Source organism: Leucoraja erinacea, chromosome 6 (genome assembly GCF_028641065.1).
Source record: "Leucoraja erinacea ecotype New England chromosome 6, Leri_hhj_1, whole genome shotgun sequence".
NCBI classification, from domain to species: Eukaryota; Metazoa; Chordata; class Chondrichthyes; order Rajiformes; family Rajidae; genus Leucoraja; species Leucoraja erinaceus.
In genome coordinates this window covers 83,833,239-83,851,089 of record NC_073382.1, presented here as the reverse complement: position 1 = coordinate 83,851,089, position 17,851 = coordinate 83,833,239, and the positions used below count along the sequence as shown (strand labels likewise).

Here is a 17,851-nt window from a genome sequence, read left to right as displayed (position 1 = left end):
TAAGATTCACATTGAATTTATTGTTTGTTCCAATAGATGTACATCATTTGGAAGACAGTAATGAGTCGCTGATGATGTTCGTAAGCACTTGCTTATGCTGTGTTCATCCATGCAGCATCCTGTTGATGTTCAGCTTCCACCATTCCACCACAATGACCGTGGTAAGTGCCTGAATTCCACTTTGCAGTGGTCACAGTCGCTCATACTCGCCACAATCCATGGGCCGGGAGCAAAATGCGGTGCAGACCGTCACTGGTGAGCTGTCAGTCTTGCGTCAGGAAGAGGTTTGGGTAGAAGCGCAGGCTTTCCACGGAATCGTCACGGCAGAGGTGGCCAAACTTCTCGGCGAGCAGCAGCCTAGGATTCAAACAGGGCAGATGTGGAACCGTGTTCAGCACCATTCACCAATGGTAAACCTAGTGAGCATTACTCACCTCTCCTTGGCCAGCAGAACCGAGATGCCCACCAGCTTGGCGTACTCTTCTGAACTGAGGACGCCTCGCTCTGACACCTGCACCCGGGGGGAAGAGAAATCATATCACTCGTTGTTAGCCAGCAGAGAAAAAGGAACATTAATGTACATATAAATATGTCTGATAATTTAGTCAGTCACACAGCACAGAAACAGGCCCTTTGGCCCATCTCGCCCATGCCCCACTCTCCACTAGTACCACCTGCCTGCACTTGGCTCATATTCCTCCAAGATAGACACAAAAAGCTGGAGTAACTCAGTAGGACAGGCAGCATCTCTGGAGAGAAGGAAAAGGTGACGTTGTGGGTCGAGACACTTTGTCTGAAGAAGGGTCTCAACCCGAAACGTCACCCATTCCTTCTCTCCAGAGATGCTGCCTGTCCTACTGAGTTACTCCAGCTTTTTGTGTCTATCTTCGGTTCAAACCAGCATCTGCAGTTCCTTCCAACACATATGCCTCCAAACCTATTCTGTCCATGTACTTGTCCAAATGTCATTTAAATGTTGTTATAGTCCCTGCCACAACTACCTCCTCTGGCAGCTCGTTCCATACACCCACCACCGCCCGCGTGAAAAAGTTGCCCCTCAGGTTCCTATGGAATATTTTCACTCTCACCTTGAACCTGTGACCTCTGGTTCTCGATTCCCCTACTGGCATGGAGGTGACATTCATGTAGATGAGGCATTTGGTCAGCATGGGCAAGTCGGGCTGAAGGGCCTGTTTCCACGGTGTAAGACTCAATGACCACACATTACTGCAGGGGCGGAAAACTCGGGGGGGGGGGGGGGCCCCCACAGGGGACGTGTCCCCCCCATGTTTTGAGAGGTGGGGGACACCCCCCCCCCCCCCCAAGTTTTTGACATCCGGATTTTAAAATCTCCGCTTTCCGCGGACAGTGGAGGTGGGACTGCTGATCGAGGGCGCCGATTGGACGATAGACACATCAGTCAGCAGGGAATGGGGGCGGGACATGATGATTCAGCATGATGATTGGCGGAGGGAGGAGTTGGGGGGGGGGGGGGGGACTGAGGATAAAGCGCAGTGATTGGAGGAGTGAGACTGTGGCACAGACCTGCGCCTCATCCGTAGCCAGGATCGATCCCGGTCTCCGGCGCTGTTCCGTCCCCACCCGACTGACCCCCCCCCACGGGTGGCCAGAGAGCTCGGGAGCCAGAGCGTGCAGGAAATATGGCCAGCGCGGAGATGCAGCGCTGTTATTCCGTCAGTCCAGTCAGGTCTGTAGTTAGGCAGAGTTGAGCTGCATTTAGCGCTGGATTGAGCTTCCGAAGCCTCGCGTATGTGCTTGAGGTCGCCAAAAAATTGTGTACCCCCGTCCCCTCCATGTTTTGCTAGCGAGTTTCGTGCCTGCATTGCTGTGTTTATATATGTAGTATCTTTCATCTGATCGGCTCACATGACGTTGTCATTTAGATGATGATTTATGGTCTGTACTGAACATTCAACTGTGGCAACAGTGTTCATTAACGCGCTGATCCTAGACGCGAGATCCCTTACCGTCTCCAGAGCTGAAGCAATCATTTCATCTTCATTATGTGACTGGAGTTGAACCACCATCACTCCACTGTCAAAAACACGCAATCTGCACAATAAATAAATCTTCTGTTAATTAAAACAAGACTTGGTTTCTAACTTGCTCTCATCTCTCCAACCCTGACATGAACTATCTCCAACTCTTCCCATCCCTTCCCTGACTACATCTCCTTCTTCCACTTTCCCCTCCACATCTGCTCAGTGCCTCCATCCGTACGTGATGTCGACAGATGTTTGCTTCGTTTAATTTAGATACAGCATGGAAACAGGCCCTTCGGCCCACCGAGTCCGCACCAACCATTCACACGTTCAATGTTATCCCACTTTCTCATTCACTCCCTAAATACAGACGACAACTTACAGGAGCCAATTAACCTACAAACCAGCACGCCTTTGGAATGTGGGAGGAAACCGGGGCACCCGGAGAAAACCCACGCAATCACAGGAAGAACGTGCAAACTCCGCTCAGACTGCACCCGTGGTCAGGATGCAACCTGGGTCTCTGGCGCTGTAAGGCAGCAGCTCTACAGTTGCGCCACGTTGCAGCCTAAAGTCTGAATGTTACCAACCAGAAACGTTGTGTGTCCATTCCCTCCACAGAGACAGCCTGACCTGCCGAGTTCCTCCAGCATTCTGTGTCTTTCTCAATTCCAGTGCCTGCAGCTCGATGTGTCTTCTGTTGCCCTTCACTGTGACTGACAGGGACATCACCAGATTATCTAGACTCCTGCACAACTGCCTTCCCACTCTCTCCCTTTCCCAGATTGAAGGGAAATGTCTGATACCATCATTATCGCTGGTCATTCAGGAAATATCCAAATGTTTTATAGTACAATAAACTCTATGACACAATGAGGATCTTGCTTATATTGTTTCCCATGTTCAATCTTTTCCAGTAAAGAAGTACCCCGATGTGTCGTCAGCTGAACGTACGATACCAATGCTTTCAATGTCTCCATCATTCCCGCCAAACTCTGGAAACTGGGTCTCTGCGCATCCCTCTGCAACTGGATTCTCTACTTCCTCAGTGGAGATTGGCCATGACACTTCTCACTATTATCTAGAATTATTAATTTATTGTATCCATGAATATTGTATATTTCTCTGTGTGTTTATGGGAATGTTATGCTGCAGCAAGTAACAATGTTAGGTTGTCGGTGCATATGAAAATTAAATGCTCTTGAGTCTTGCTGCGATATATTAATAATTGCAAGAAATCAAATGACTCGAGTGTGTGGAACGGGTGATCAGCTCGTCAGTGGATGGGGAGAACAAGCATCAACTGATAATTGTCATCTACTGACTACATGCATAATTAGTATAGACACGCGTCCACTTGCCTCATTGGTAGTTTCAGATCCTCGAACATTTTACAAGCATTCACTAAATCTTCTGGTGAGAGAAGCTGATGGAAACAAGATACAATCGTTACCAAAGGCATTGTTATTAATAGGAACAAGTCATGGTGTTATACTGCACAGAAACAGACCCTTCCACCCACCTTGTCCATGCCGACCAAGTTGGCATACTGGGCCAGTTCCCTTTGCCTGGATTTGGCCCATATCCCTCTAAACTCGTCTCCAGTTGGTTCAGAATGCTGCTGCTCGCCTTTTAACTGGGACTCGAAAGAGGGAGCACATATCGCCAATTCTGGCCTCCCTACACTGGCTCCCGGTGCACTTTCGAGTTCATTTTAAGATACTGTTATTTGTTTTTAAATCTCTGAATGGGCTCGCCCCGCCTTACCTCTCTGAGCTGCTCCACCCATACGCTCCAGCCCGGTCCTTCAGGTCAGCTGGTCAGCTGCTCCTGGAGGTACCGAGGTCTAATCGGAAGCTCCGAGGGGATAGAGCCTTCTTTGTTGCTGCTCCGGCACTCTGGAACACCCTGCCGTTGCACATCAGACAGGCCCCCTCATTGTCCATCTTCAAATCCAGTGTTAAAACACATTTGTACTCCCTGGCTTTTGACCATGCCTGAGACTTTGCTTCTGTTTTTGGTGTTTTTAATGTTTCTTTATTTTACATGTCTTTTCCTACTATTTCTTTTGATTGTTATTTTTGGTGTGTATTAACTTTTTTGTCAATGATTAGTGATGTACAGCACTTTGTTGCAAATATGATTGTTTTTAAAGTGCTCTATAAATAAAATTATTATTATTATTATTAAACCCTTCCTATCCATATATCTGACCAAATGTCTTTTAAACGTCGTAATTGTATCCACCTCTATAGCTTCCTCTGGCAGCTCGTTCCAGATACAGACTACCCTCTGAGTGGAAAAGTTGCCCCTGAGGTCCCTCTTCAATCTCTCCCCTCTCATCTTAAGCCTGTGCCCTCTAATTTTGGAATCCTCTACTCTGGGAAAAAGACTGTGAGTGTTCACTTTATCCGTGCCCCTCATGATCTTGTACACCTCAATAAGGTCACCCCTCAGCCTCCTACGCTCCGAAGTAAAAAGTCCCAACCTCTCCCTGTAACTCAAGCCCGCAAGCCCAGGTAACATCCTGGTGAATCTCTTCTGCACCCTTTGCAACTTAACGATTCTTCCTGTAGCTGTAGTTGTAAAACTGCAGTTGTACAGGGTCTTGGTGAGACCACACCTGGAGTATTGTGTACAGTTCTGGTCTCCTAATCTGAGGAAAGGCATTCTTGCCATAGAGGGAGTGCAGAGAAGGTTCACCAGACTGATTCCTGGGATGTCAGGACTGTCATATGAAGAAAGACTGGATAGACTCGGCTTGTACTCGCTAGAATTTAGAAGATTGAGGGGGGATTTATAGAAACTTACAAAATTCTTAAGGGGTTGGACAGGCTAGATACAGGAAGATTGTTCCCGATGTTGGGGAAGTCCAGAACAAGGGGTCACAACTTAAGGATAAGGAGAAAATCTTTAAGGACCGAGATGAGGAAAACATTTTTCACACAGAGAGTGGTGAATCTCTGGAATTCTCTGCCACAGAAGGTAGTTGAGGCCAGTTCATTGGCTATATTTAATATGGGAGTTAGATGTGGCCCTTGTGGCTAAAGGGATCAGGGGGTATGGAGAGAAGGCAGGTACAGGATACTGAGTTGGATGATCAGCCATGATCATATTGAATGGTGGTGCAGGATCGTAGGGCCGAATGGCCTATTCCTGCACATATTCTCTATGTTTCTATGTTTCTAAAACAGATAAAAATATTGCTTTACAATGTTTAAACATACGGTCACAAAACGAAAAGCGATACTTGAACAATTGAATTTTGCACACCCTGGGTGCTAGTTTTAATGAACGACTGAGCTGCAACTTTAAGCACAGGTTGGCTGGTCAATGACAATAAATTACAATGTGAAAAGTCTGTTAACAGTCTGCCTTGGATGTAAAGTCAGCTGAAGGCCACCTTTAATGGGTCCAGATGTTATTCTGTGAAGGGTGAGAAACAATTTGCACAGAGTGTGGCATTACCTCCATTCCTCGAGCCCGGTTCGTTAAACAATAGACCTCGGTCAGAGCCATCATTCCACCTTGTTCCTGTCAAGTTCAAAAGAGGTTTCAAAATAATTACATCCTCCAGGAACTGTGTGAACATTTCTTCGCCACGTAACAAAATGGTGCCATCTCCCCGTTGCTAACTATTTCAACTCCCATTCCCACACTGACCTTTCTGTCCTGGGCCTCTTCCACTGTCCGAGTGAGGCCGCATGCAAACTGGAGGGACAGCACCTCATATTCCACTTGGATAACTCACAACCCAACGGGGTGAACATTGAATTCTCCAATTTTAGGTAACCACACTACCACCCTCCTCTCCCTTCTTCCCCCATCTCCGCCCTCACACAATACAATTTATTTGTCACTTGAACCTCATAGAGGCTCAAATGAAATGTTGTTTCTGCAGTCATACACACAAGAAAAAAAGACCCAAGACACAACACAATTTACACAGACATCCATCACAGCGCATCTCCTCCTCGCTGTGATGGAAGGCAAAAAAACGTATCTCTCCGCTGCACTCCCCATTCCCCTCCCGATATCAGAGTCAAAGTCCCTGGCGGGCGATGGCAATTGTCCCGCGGCCATTAACGCAACGCCGGGTGATGCAAGGCCACGCTCCGGGTCTTGTTGTTGGAGCCCCCAGCGGGCGCTAGCAAAGTCCCGCAGCCGTTGTCCAAGCCGCGCCGGGCGATGTAAGGACCCGCTCCAGGTCATCCTCGACCCCGCGACTCAGGCGGGTGAAGTCGCCGTTGCGGAAGCCCCGAAAAGCGGTCTCCCAGCAGGGACCCGCGGGCTCCCGGTGTCACTGTCCACCGGACCTGCGGTAAGCCTCCGAATCCCCGGGGTGGGGTCGCAGCCAAGCACCACCACAGCTCCACCCACTCCGAAGCCGGCCAGCTCCATGATGGTGAGTAGGTCCGCAGCTCCGTGACTGGAGCCCCAGGTCGTTCCTGCTGGAGGCCGCTCCACGTTGCAGTCCCAACGACAACGGAGACCCGACAGTGAAAAGGTCGGGTTCTCCGTGCAGGGGAAAGATTTTAAAAGTTCCCCCCCCACCACATGCACGCACACACACCATCAAAAAAAAATAAAAACTACATTAAAACGGGACAAAAAATAACAAAAAGACAGACGCGAGTCGCGCCGCCCACCGTTCCTCTTCTTCCCCCTTCCCTCTTCCACCTCTCCCCTGTACCCCACCATGCCACATCTTCCCCCTTCCACCTCTTCCCCACCCCCCCCCCCCCCCACCTTCATCCTTCCTCTAGCTTCACAATTCGCAACTTCAATCCTTTTGTTTCACACCTTCTGTCTTCATATCCGGCCTCTGTCCAATAAACTACCTTCATCTCTATCTATCTATTACATGCCAGGCTTTGTCCCACTCCTCCTCTCTTCCGGCTTTCTTCCCCTCGTCCCAACCCAACATCAACTATCCATGTTCTCCAGAGATGCTGCCAGACCCGCTGAGTTACTCCGAACATCAGTATTTGTTTTACAAAGGCGACGGCTTTGGAATGAATCGATTTTTAGTCCAAATCCACCCTGGTTTCATTTGGGATTCAGAATTCTGGGCAGCACCACAGCGGCTGAGCTACTGCCTTGAACCGCCAGAGACGCAGGTTTGATCCCGACTACAGGTGCTGTCTGTATGGAGTTTGTACGTTCTCCCCGTGAGTTTTCTCTGAGTACTTCGGTATCCTCCCACACTCCAAAGACGTACAGGTTTGCAGGTCGATTGGCTTTGTATAAAACATATACAGTTGTCCCCAGTGTGTGTAGGGTAGTGTTAATGTGAGGGGATCGCTGGTCGGTGCAGACTCGGTGGGCCGAAGGTCCTGTTTCCGCGCTGTATCTCTAAACTAAACTAATCCGGTTGAGTTCAGGCCCTGGCAGGTGGGGTGGGGAAGAGACACGCAGATTTGCTCACCTCCAAGGGGGCGTGCAGCATCGCCACCAGTTGCTTGGCCAGTTCCTTGTGGTAGTTTGTTCCCGATCCATGCGTTTCCCTGGTGACTGGATCTGCTATGCCCATGCTGAGTAGGTACGATTTGAAACGGATCGTCTGGGCCACAGAAAACACGCTTTTTAGTTTCACTAGTTTTTACACCTGGGTGTTTTGTGCAATGTAAGTGGACTAAATCAGCGCCGGGATTTAACGCAGTTCCAGGTTAAGAAATAGTGGAGTTTGGAGAAAAATACAAATTTCTGTTGGGTTCAGCGGATCTGTTGTGAGGAGCAGGTTTCATCACCGAGCTGCCAGAGGAGGTAGTGGAGGCAAGAACTATAACAACATGTAAAAGCCGCTTGGACAGGTACATGGACAGGAGCGGTTCAGAGAGAAATGGGCCAAACGCGGGCAGGTGGGACTAGTGTAGATGGGGCATCTTGGTCGGCATGGATGAGTTGGGCTGAAGGGCCTGTTTCTCCGCAGTGTGACTCTGTGGTGTGGGCCTATAGGCAGCAGTGTTTAGCAGGGAGAGGAAGGAAGCATGTCGGAGATGAGCTGGTTATAGTGGGATGGGGAGGGTGGAGCAAGAGCAGGCAGACATTCTGCTGGGGCAGGGGCAGCGCTATGGATCAGCGGAATCACTGCTTGGCCAGTTGCATGTGGTAGTGCAACTGTGCAGCTTTGGTACCAGGAATGATGCTCGTGGCTGTGCTCTCCGTCTATGTAACTCTCATCATGAACGCCTGTTGATTTGTGTCTTACCTCATCCTCAGAAATAGCTCCCTGCTTCTCCTTGATTTTGTTCGCTATTGACTTCGACAAGTCCACCATCTCTTTGGCCTAAAACAAACGAGCTTTGGTCACCCATAGCCCACACAGAATGCAGAACAACGCAAGTTGGAGGAACAGCACCTCATGTTTCACTGGGCAGCTTATAACCCAGCCATATGAACTTCAAGTAACCCTTGCTTTCCCTTTCTCTCCGTCCCTCCCCGACCCTAGGTCTCAGACTAGTTTCACTGTCGTCCTGATTAATGTCACTGTTGATATACCTCATTCTCACCTTCCTCTCAGCCAACAATGTACCCCCCCCCCCCCCCCCCCCCCCCCCCCCCCCCCCCCCTTGCCCAACGGAAGGTGCAAGTAAGACAATGGAGAATCTCTGCTCACTCTGGATTCACTCTAAGGCCTAAGGCTGACTACAATTGTCCACTGGGAACTCTCTCTGAATGGTTCCAATCTCTGTAGTGAGATCCTGGGATTCACAACATCACCAAGAATCCATCCTGACAGACTAAAATTATATTAACACAGTCTGAAGAACAAAACATCATCTGTCCATTCCCTCCACAGATGCCGCTTGACCTGCTGATTTCTTCCAGCACTTTGTGTTTTGCTCAATATCGCAGCACCTGCAGTTCCTTGCGTCTTCAAAACTAAATTTAAATTCTGAATTTCTATGTTGCAAGGCAAAAGCGATATTGCCAATTTATAGATGTTTTTTTCAAAATGAGAATAATCAGCTGGTTGTGTGAGGAACTAACGTCGGCCATTTGTCTCGGACTATAACTTGACTGCAGCTTTCTTTGAAAGAGTAAAGTAGGCATGAAAAGTCAAGCAACTTAAAAAGATTTGACGGCCAATATGACAAAGGTAACATGCTGGAATAGTAGACACAAGGAACTGCACATGCTGGAATCCTGAACAAAATACAAAGTGCTGGAGGAACTCAGCGGGCCATGCAGCATCTGTGGAGGGAATGGACCGAGGATGTTTCGGGTCGGGACCCTTCTTCAGACTGATGGAGTAGGGGGAGAGCTGGGAACGAGAGGTGGGGGCAGGACAAAGCTTGGCAAGTGATGGATACAGGTAAGGGAGTCAGTGACAAAGGCTGGAGGTGAAAAGGAGACAAAGAGGTGTCAGATAAGGAGAGGAGTGAAATGCAAGTGGAGGGAGGGATGTTGGTGGAAGGGGGAAGAGGGAGGATAAAAGGGAAATTGGGGACCTGGGGATGGGAGATATTTGAACAGGTTCGGTGCTGGTGGCTTCTCTCTTCACGAGGTAAAATTAAGGTAGACAAAAATGCTGGAAAAAAACTCAGTGGGCGAGGCAGCATCTATGGAGCAAAGGAATAGGTGACGTTTTGGGTCGAGACCCTTCCTCAGACTGATGTGGGGGTGGGGAGGGGCGGGGCGGGAAGAAGAAAGGAGGAGGCGGAGACAGTGGGTTGTGGGAGAGCTGGGAAGGGGAGGGGAAGGAGGGAGAAAGCAAGGACTACCTGAAATTGGAGAAGTCAATGTTCATACCGCTGGGGTGTAAACTACCCAAGTGAAATATGAGGTACCGCTCCTCCAATTTGCGGTGGGACTCAATCTGGTCATGGAGGAGGCCCAGGACAGAAAGGTCAGATTTGGAATGGGAGGGGGAGTTGAAGTGCTGAGCCACTGGGAGATAAAATTAATCTGTAGGTTTGTGGCAAGATAACATTTCTGTCTGTTGTCCAGCTAAGAGAATCACAGAACACATTAGAGATTAGGACATCTCTCTTGGCATTTTGTTTGAGCTGTCACCCTTTCGAGACAATGATTACTTGAAGTTTACTATCATTAAATATGAAGAGACCCACTTATCACCTTATTCTATACCAAAGTGAAATGGAAATTGCAGGCAGCACTCAGGAAGTCAGGTAGAGCTTGTGGATAGAGAAGCTCAGCCAATGCAGGCCCAAGGAACCACAGATGCTGGTTTATTAAAAAAAAAAAGCCACAAAGTGCTGGAGTAACTCAGCAGCAGCATATCTGGAGAACATGGACAGGTGACGTTTTGGGTCGGGGCCCTTCTTCAGACTGATCTCCATGGTCTCCAGAGATGCTGCCTGACCCGCTGAGTTACTGCAGCACTGTGTGTCTTTTTGCACAGCTAATGTTTCGGGTCTGCTTCTCTCTCCACATACGCTGTCTGACCTGCTGTAATTTTCCAGTGTTTGCCGTGTGTGGACCAGTGGTTTTTCTGTGATCATATGCATCTGGACTTCCGCATTTTGGGAATTTGTAATTTTATAAAAATTACAACGACTAAATAAATAAAAGTGGTAATTAAATTATAGTCAGGCCCTTAAACAGGTTATCGAGTGGCAATCCACAGTAGACTCTGACAGTGAGGAGCAATGTGTGCACCATGTGTCCACAAGGAAAGCACTGCTCTGGAGTGGTTGGTTTGGGACACCAGTACTCGAAACCTCACATAACATGAGCAGATGAGGAGGGAGGAAACTTACCTTTGTCATTAACTTACTGAGATCTTCAAACGCCTAGAAAAACAAATCAGTTTACAATCACACCTCTGCAGACAGTAATAGTCAGAGTTATAAAACACACAACTATTCTGCTGTAATTAATTGACATTAAAATGCAAACAGAATGTTGGACAAGTGCCCAGGTCAAAATGCATTAAAACAAAAACAACATTTGGACATAGACAGATTGGATAGGTTTGGATGGATATGGGCTAAATGGGACGAGCCCAGTATGCCTACCCAAAAGCCTTTTTAAACACCACTATCGTATCTTCCTCCACCACCACCCCTGGCAGCTCGTTCCAGCATCCACCACCCTCTGTGTAAAAAGATCTTCCCGTCACTCTTTTAAATCTCTTTTCCACTTGAAAATCTATTTACAGTTTCTAGCTATACTAACAATACTCCAAACTATTTTCCGCACTCGTGTTTCTTTCTCATTCTACATTTCAGACTGAGTTTGGCTTGATTGTATCCATGTAGTGTCTGATCCGATTGGATAGCACGCCAACAGAAGCTTTCCGTTGCACCTCGGTACATGTGACAATAGTAAACAAATCTATCGCTCTTAGCTATAAATTGACCTATTACTTATCGATAAAATGCATTGGTATTGTTTTATTACTGTTTTGCGTCTACTCAGATACCCTCAAATACCCATGGACTATCTTTAATCACACTTTATCTTGCTCTGAACGTCATTCCCTTTATCCTTTGTTTATACCTGCTCTAGTATCTTTGGTCTGTACACTGTGGATGGCTCGATTGTAATCCATGTACAGTCCTTCCGCTGACTCGATAGTGCACACCAAAAGGCGTTTCACTTTTTGTGACAATTAACTAAACATACAGTGGGAAAACATTGCTTTAGGTGCCACCCAGGCAGCTCAGATTATGCAGGAGGATAAAAGGGAGGGCAAAAGAGAAAATAAAGAGAGTGCAGAATACCGTGTTACAGCTACAGAGAAAGTGCAGGTAAAAAAAAAACTGCAGAGGCTGCAATGTGGTAGGTTGCATGATTAGAAATAGACCCCAACCAAATGAGGGGTCTGTTCAAGAGTCTAATGCTAGCAGTGAATAGGTTGCTATGACAACTAATTATTTCCAGTCATTTGAATGAAAAGAGAAGCAGGCGGGGTGGAAGATTGCAACCTTCACGTGGTCCGCCCTGTTTCGACTAATGCAATCAACTCGACGTGCACAAACGGAAGATCAAATAGAACAAGTTGTCCAACAACTTTAGGCTGAGCACGCCACACGAAAGAAGAAGAAGCAGGATTTCCTGTGTCTATTCCAATGTAATATTTTAAAACACATAGTAATGGTGGCTAGATACAAGCTATTTTGTTTTCTTAACATCATGGCTGAGAAGGCTCAACTTTGCCTCCAAATTGAATTACAGGGTGTTGCCAAATTCTGGGGTAAAGTAAATAGGAAGAATTTGCTGGGGCGATAAAGCACAGGGTCTGTGGGTAGTTTGTGGACTCGCTTTCCTTTCATCGTCCACTGGAACAGTGTGTTGAGAAGGTTGCAAATGACGGCAGGGTTCAGAGGGATTCCATGAACAAAGAGAGGGAGCACACACCTAACAGGAACTTCCTCTGATAAACAGCGGGGAACTGCAGCATTCTTATCTGGGACAAACAGAGCCAGCAGGAAACCATGGCTGAAACCTGAGGGTCACTAACTGCTGCAAAACACCTCCATGGAACAAAATAGCCTGTCGTCTCTAAAAAGAGTTTAAAAAAAAAAATAGTTCGGCAAACAGATTATTTTTATAGTGAAGCTTTGCTTATTTTTTTTCTTTTGGAGAAGGGCAGATTACATGAAGCATGAGAATGTTGTTGGCTTATTTTGCAGAATTCATTGTGTGAGTTATGTCCATTCAGCAACGACGGAGGTATTTTTAGAACTCTACAACAAAAAAGGATTCAAATGCTAGCAGTAAAGGAGTTCAACCAGACTTCCTTCTATTCAGAATCCCAGCAAGGACCATCTGTCATTTTGTGTACAACGCAACGTGCTGGAGGAACTCAGTGGGTCAGGCAGCATCTGTGCAGGGAATGGACACAGACGACGTTTCGGATCGGGACCCTTCTTCAGACTGATGGAGTCGGGGGGGGAGAATGCTGGGAAAGAGAGGTGGGGGTGGGACAAAGCATGCCGAGTGACAGGTGGATACGACTGGGCAATTGGCAGATGAGTGACATTGGTGACATGCCCTCCACAAATGCTGCCTGACCTGCCGAGTTCCTCCAGCACTCGGTGTTTTGCTGAAGATTCCAGCATCTGCAGTTCCTGGTGTCTCCATCCATCCTTTTGTCTTACTACAGGGCCCTAGTGAGACCACACCTGGAGTATTGTGTGCAGTTTTGGTCTCCAAATTTGGGAAGGACATTCTTGCTATTGAGGGAGTGCAGCGTAGGTTCACAAGGTTAATTCCCAGGATGGCGGGGATTGTCATATGCTGAGAGAATGGAGCGGCTGGGCTTGTATACTCTGGCGTTTAGAAGGATGAGAGGGCATCTTATTGAAACATATAAGATTATTAAGGGTTTGGACACGCTAGAGGCAGGAAACATGTTCCCGATGTTGGGGCAGTCCAGAACCAGGGGCCACAGTTTAAGAATAAGGGGTAAGCCATTTAGAACGGAGATGAAGAAACACTTTTTCGCACAGAGAGTTGTGAGTGTGGAATTCTCTGCCTCAGAGGGCGGTGGAGGCCGGTTCTCTGGATACTTTCAAGTGAGAGCTAGATAGGGCTCTTGAAGATAGCGGAGTCAGGGGATATGGGGAGAAGGCAGGAACAGGGTACTGATTGGGGATGATCAGCCATGATCACATTGAATGGCGGCGCTGGCTTGAAGGGCCAAACGGCCTACTCCTGCACCTATTGCCTATTGTCTACATAAATCGGACAGACGCAGAGCGTCTCTGGCAGCTCTGAGCTTGCAGTCACAAGGCACTGTGGACCTTAATCCACAGCAGCAGAAGTTTGGACATCCGCAGCCTGTGGATACCGAGTCCACCAGGGTGTCAGCACACCGCTGCAGGCAGTCCTCAGGGCAGAGGCCCCAGATCAAGCACTTCCATCATTCCACCAGAAGGTGGCGAAACCGTGCAGTTTTGCTCGCCCCATTACAGGAAGGATGTGGAGGCTTTGGAGAGGGTGCAGAGGAGGTTCACCAGAGTGATGCCTGGATCAGGGACTATTACCTATAAGGAGAGGCATGAAAGTGTGGATTGTTTCCTCTGAAATATCGGAGGATGGGGGAAGACAATAGAAGTATATTAATTCACCTTAAACCTATTCCCTCTGGTTGTTGATTCCCCAACCCAGGGGTAAACACTCTGTACAGTCACCCGAACTTTTACCCTCAGGATTTTATACACCTCTATAACATCACCTGTGAGACCCTCCTAGACTCCAAGGAGTAAAGTCTTAGCCTGCCCAACCTCTCCCATAGCCGAGGCACGCGAGTGCCGGCCTTCAGATGACTATCCTGGTAACCTAACATGTGCACCTCCACTGTGTGGGATGGGACATCAGAACAGGCAGATACACCCATCACGGCATCTTCTAGGTTGAAGCAACTAAACCTCTCAATTGACCCCAGGTTTCCACTGTAGAATAATACATTCAGAAAGCACAAAGTATGGAATATATTTTAGCGTGGTTATATGTAAGGTAAATAAATATACCAATATATAATAACATTAAGTTATATATTTTCTAGATTAGTAAGGGTGTCAATGGTTATGGGGAGAAGGCAGGAGAATGGGGTTGAGAGGAAAAGATAGATCAGCTATTATTGAATAAACTTGATGGACTGAATGGCCCAATTCTGCTCTTACAACTTATGAGCACATGAGCATAAAACAAGAATACAAACAGAATATCCCCTCATCAAACACTGCCCGGCCCACCGTGATTGTCCAGGCAGAGGACATGTGTTTGGACGGAGGCCCTGCAGTTGTAGTTCACAGGTAACGGACTTACCTCCGAGATGTTTTTGTCCGTCTCCTTCCGTTTCTCTGCCAGCTTCCGCTCTATGCCCACAATTCCTACAGCCTTCACTCTTCCTGGCTGTAAAAAAATAGGGAACAGTGCAAATGATGCATCTTCTATTCATTGTTTTTGTCTTTTAACAAATACAAATATTTCCTACTATTTGTGATTGTTAAACACTCTCAAAGGAAACAAACTATAAAGGGAAGTAATTTGTTGTTACTAACAATGGCTGAGACTCGGTGAAGTTGCAATCCCCTTTAATGTATCATCATAGAGTCGTACAGCCCGGAAACAGGCCCTTCGGCCCAACTCATCCATGCTGTCCAAGATGCCCATCTACACCAGTCCCACCTGCACATGTATGGCCCATATGCAGCAGGCAATGAAGAAAGCGAATGGTATGTTAGCTTTCATAGCAAAAGGATTTGAGTATAGGAGCAGGGAGGTTCTACTGCAGTTGTACAGGGTCTTGGTGAGACCACACCTGGAGTATTGTGTAAAGTTTTGGTCTCCAAATCTGAGGAAGGACATTATTGCCATAGAGGGAGTGCAGAGAAGGTTCACCAGACTGATTCCTGGGATGTCAGGACTGTCTTATGAAGAAAGACTGGATAGACTTGGTTTATACTCTCTAGAATTTAGGAGATTGAGAGGGGATCTTATAGAAACTTCCAAAATTCTTAAGGGGTTGGACAGGCTAGATGCAGGAAGATTGCTCCCGATGTTGGGGAAGTCCAGGACAAGGGGTCACAGCTTAAGGATAAGGGGGAAATCCTTTAAAACCGAGATGAGAAGAACCTTTTTCACACAGAGAGTGGTGAATCTCTGGAACTCTCTGCCGCAGAGGGTAGTCGAGGCCAGTTCATTGGCTATATTTAAGAGGGAGTTAGATGTGGCCCTTGTGGCTAAGGGGATCAGAGGGTATGGAGAGAAGGCAGGTACGGGATACTGAGTTGGATGATCAGCCATGATCATATTGAATGGCGGTGCAGGCTCGAAGGGCCGAATGGCCTACTCCTGCACCTAATTTCTATGTTTCTACAAGTTTTTTCCTATCCATGTACCTGTCCAAATGTGTTTTTATTATTGTAGTATCTGCCTCAACTACCTCCTCTGGCAGCTCGTTTCCATATGACCACCACCTTCTGTGTGAAAAAGTTGACCCTCGTGTTCCTAATAAATCTTTCTCCTATCCCCTTAAACCTATGCCCTCTGGTTCTCGATTCCCCTTTGACTCTGTGCATTCACCCTATCTATTCCCCTCATGATTTTATACTTGAGTCTGACAATCTGAAGAAGTATCCCAACCCGAAACATCATCAGTCCATTCCCCCCACAGGTGCTGACTGGCCCGCTGAGTTCCTCTGGCACTTTGGTTTTTTTTGCTCAAGATTCCTGCATCTGCAGTTTCTTGCGTCTCTAAATATTAAAAAAATTCATCATCTCTCAAACAGCTGGATGCATGAAAAGTGGCAAGAAGCAGGCAGCATAAAAAGGAACTGCAGATGCTGGTTTACACAAAATGGCACAAAGTGCTGGAGTAACTCAGTGGGTCAGGCAACATCCCTGGAGAACGTGGATAGGCGACGATTTGGGTCGGGACCCTTCTTCAGACTTAGAGTTAGTCCGGAACTTTTCAGTATAAATGGCAAATGGGTACAAGGCAGTAGAGGGTTTAAAGCTTAAAGATTCTGAATTGCTTCCTATATGTTTACACAATTTTTGTTTGGCTCTTCACAATAAATCACGATGGGATTTGACAACAGCACATACTTGTGATCTACCAGCTGGCACTGGCTGAGGTACAGAGCTCCTCTCCCATCGCTTCTGAGATAGTTCCTCCGCAAGTCGCCTGTAAAACTGTGAAGACAATGTTAAACATTGATGAAAGCTAATCATAATTAACTTGACAGATGCTATCCACAAATATCCAACAGCAAACTGCAATTACAACAAGCACGTCTAGATCCCGAGTGGAATTCATTGCCACAGACCATGTGGAGAACGTCATTGGGTATTTTTTAAGGGAAATTTTTACATTCTGAAAGTGACAAATTAGTACGGGTGTCAGGGGTTATGGGGAGAGGGCAGAAAAATGGTGTTGAGAGGGAATAAATAGATCAGCCGTGATTGAAGGGCAGAATAGACTCAATGGGCCGAATGGCATAATTCTGCTCTTATGACTTATGAACCTTGCATTAATGTACAACTGCTTTGAATCGAGTAAACTGCATAAATGGCTGGTCTTGGTGAATGCAAAGCTTTCCAAAGTGACTGAGAGATAGGCATCTTCCCCAGCCTGCCCCCAGCTGTAGGAATCCTCCCCCTTCACCACACACGGGTTGCTGAGGGTGGGCAGTCCAGGTTTAATGATGGCAGCTGCTGGCAGCATTCAACATGGTGACAATATGACTGTTTTATAAAGCCTTCCATCACATACCCTTCAGGTTCAACTTAAACAAAGTAGCAAGAGGGCTGAAGTGAAGTGATCAGTTGGCTGAGAGTCGTAGAGTCTTTCGGCTCAACTCGTCCATGCCAACCTGGATGCCCCATCTACACTAGTCCCACCTGACCCAGTTTAACCCACATCTCTCTAGACCTTCCCTATCCATGTACCTGTCCAAATGTATTTTAAATGCTTTTATAGTGCCCGCCTCAACTATCTACTCCGATAGCTCCTTTTATAATCCCACCACCCTTTCTGTGATAAAGTTTCCCTCTCACCTTAAACATATGTCCCCTGGTTCTTGATTCCCCAACTTAGGGTAAATGACAGAGCGTGCACTCACCTTATCTATTGCCCTCATGATTGTATACACCTCCAAAAGATCACCCCTCATCCTCCTACACTCCAAGGAATAAAGTCCTAGCCTGCCCAACCTCTCCCGATAGCTCAGCCCCTCATGTCCTGGCAACATCCTCATTAATCCTCTCTACACCCTTTCCAAATGAACAACATCCTTCCTACAGCACGGTGACCAAAACAGCACACAATACTCCAAATACAGCCTCAACAATGTATTGTACGACTAACATAATATCTGAACTTGTGTACTCAATAACCTGGTTTATGAAGGCCAATGTACCAAATG

General features: G+C 47.1%; 1 protein-coding gene across 1 annotated transcript in view; it reads right to left on the bottom strand.

Moving 5' to 3' along the window:
* The window catches only part of vps36 (vacuolar protein sorting 36 homolog), a 36,844-nt gene continuing 18,993 nt past the window's right edge, over positions 1-17,851 (bottom strand). The window contains exons 5-14 of the mRNA XM_055637479.1: positions 16,533-16,619; positions 14,748-14,834; positions 10,730-10,762; positions 8,215-8,292; positions 7,432-7,566; positions 5,472-5,537; positions 3,365-3,429; positions 1,989-2,073; positions 435-511; positions 1-357 (exon numbers count right to left, since the gene is read on the bottom strand). Coding sequence (XP_055493454.1) covers positions 264-357; positions 435-511; positions 1,989-2,073; positions 3,365-3,429; positions 5,472-5,537; positions 7,432-7,566; positions 8,215-8,292; positions 10,730-10,762; positions 14,748-14,834; positions 16,533-16,619 — 807 coding nt within the window. The 3' untranslated portion in view covers positions 1-263. The remainder of the gene's footprint in view (positions 358-434; positions 512-1,988; positions 2,074-3,364; positions 3,430-5,471; positions 5,538-7,431; positions 7,567-8,214; positions 8,293-10,729; positions 10,763-14,747; positions 14,835-16,532; positions 16,620-17,851) is intronic.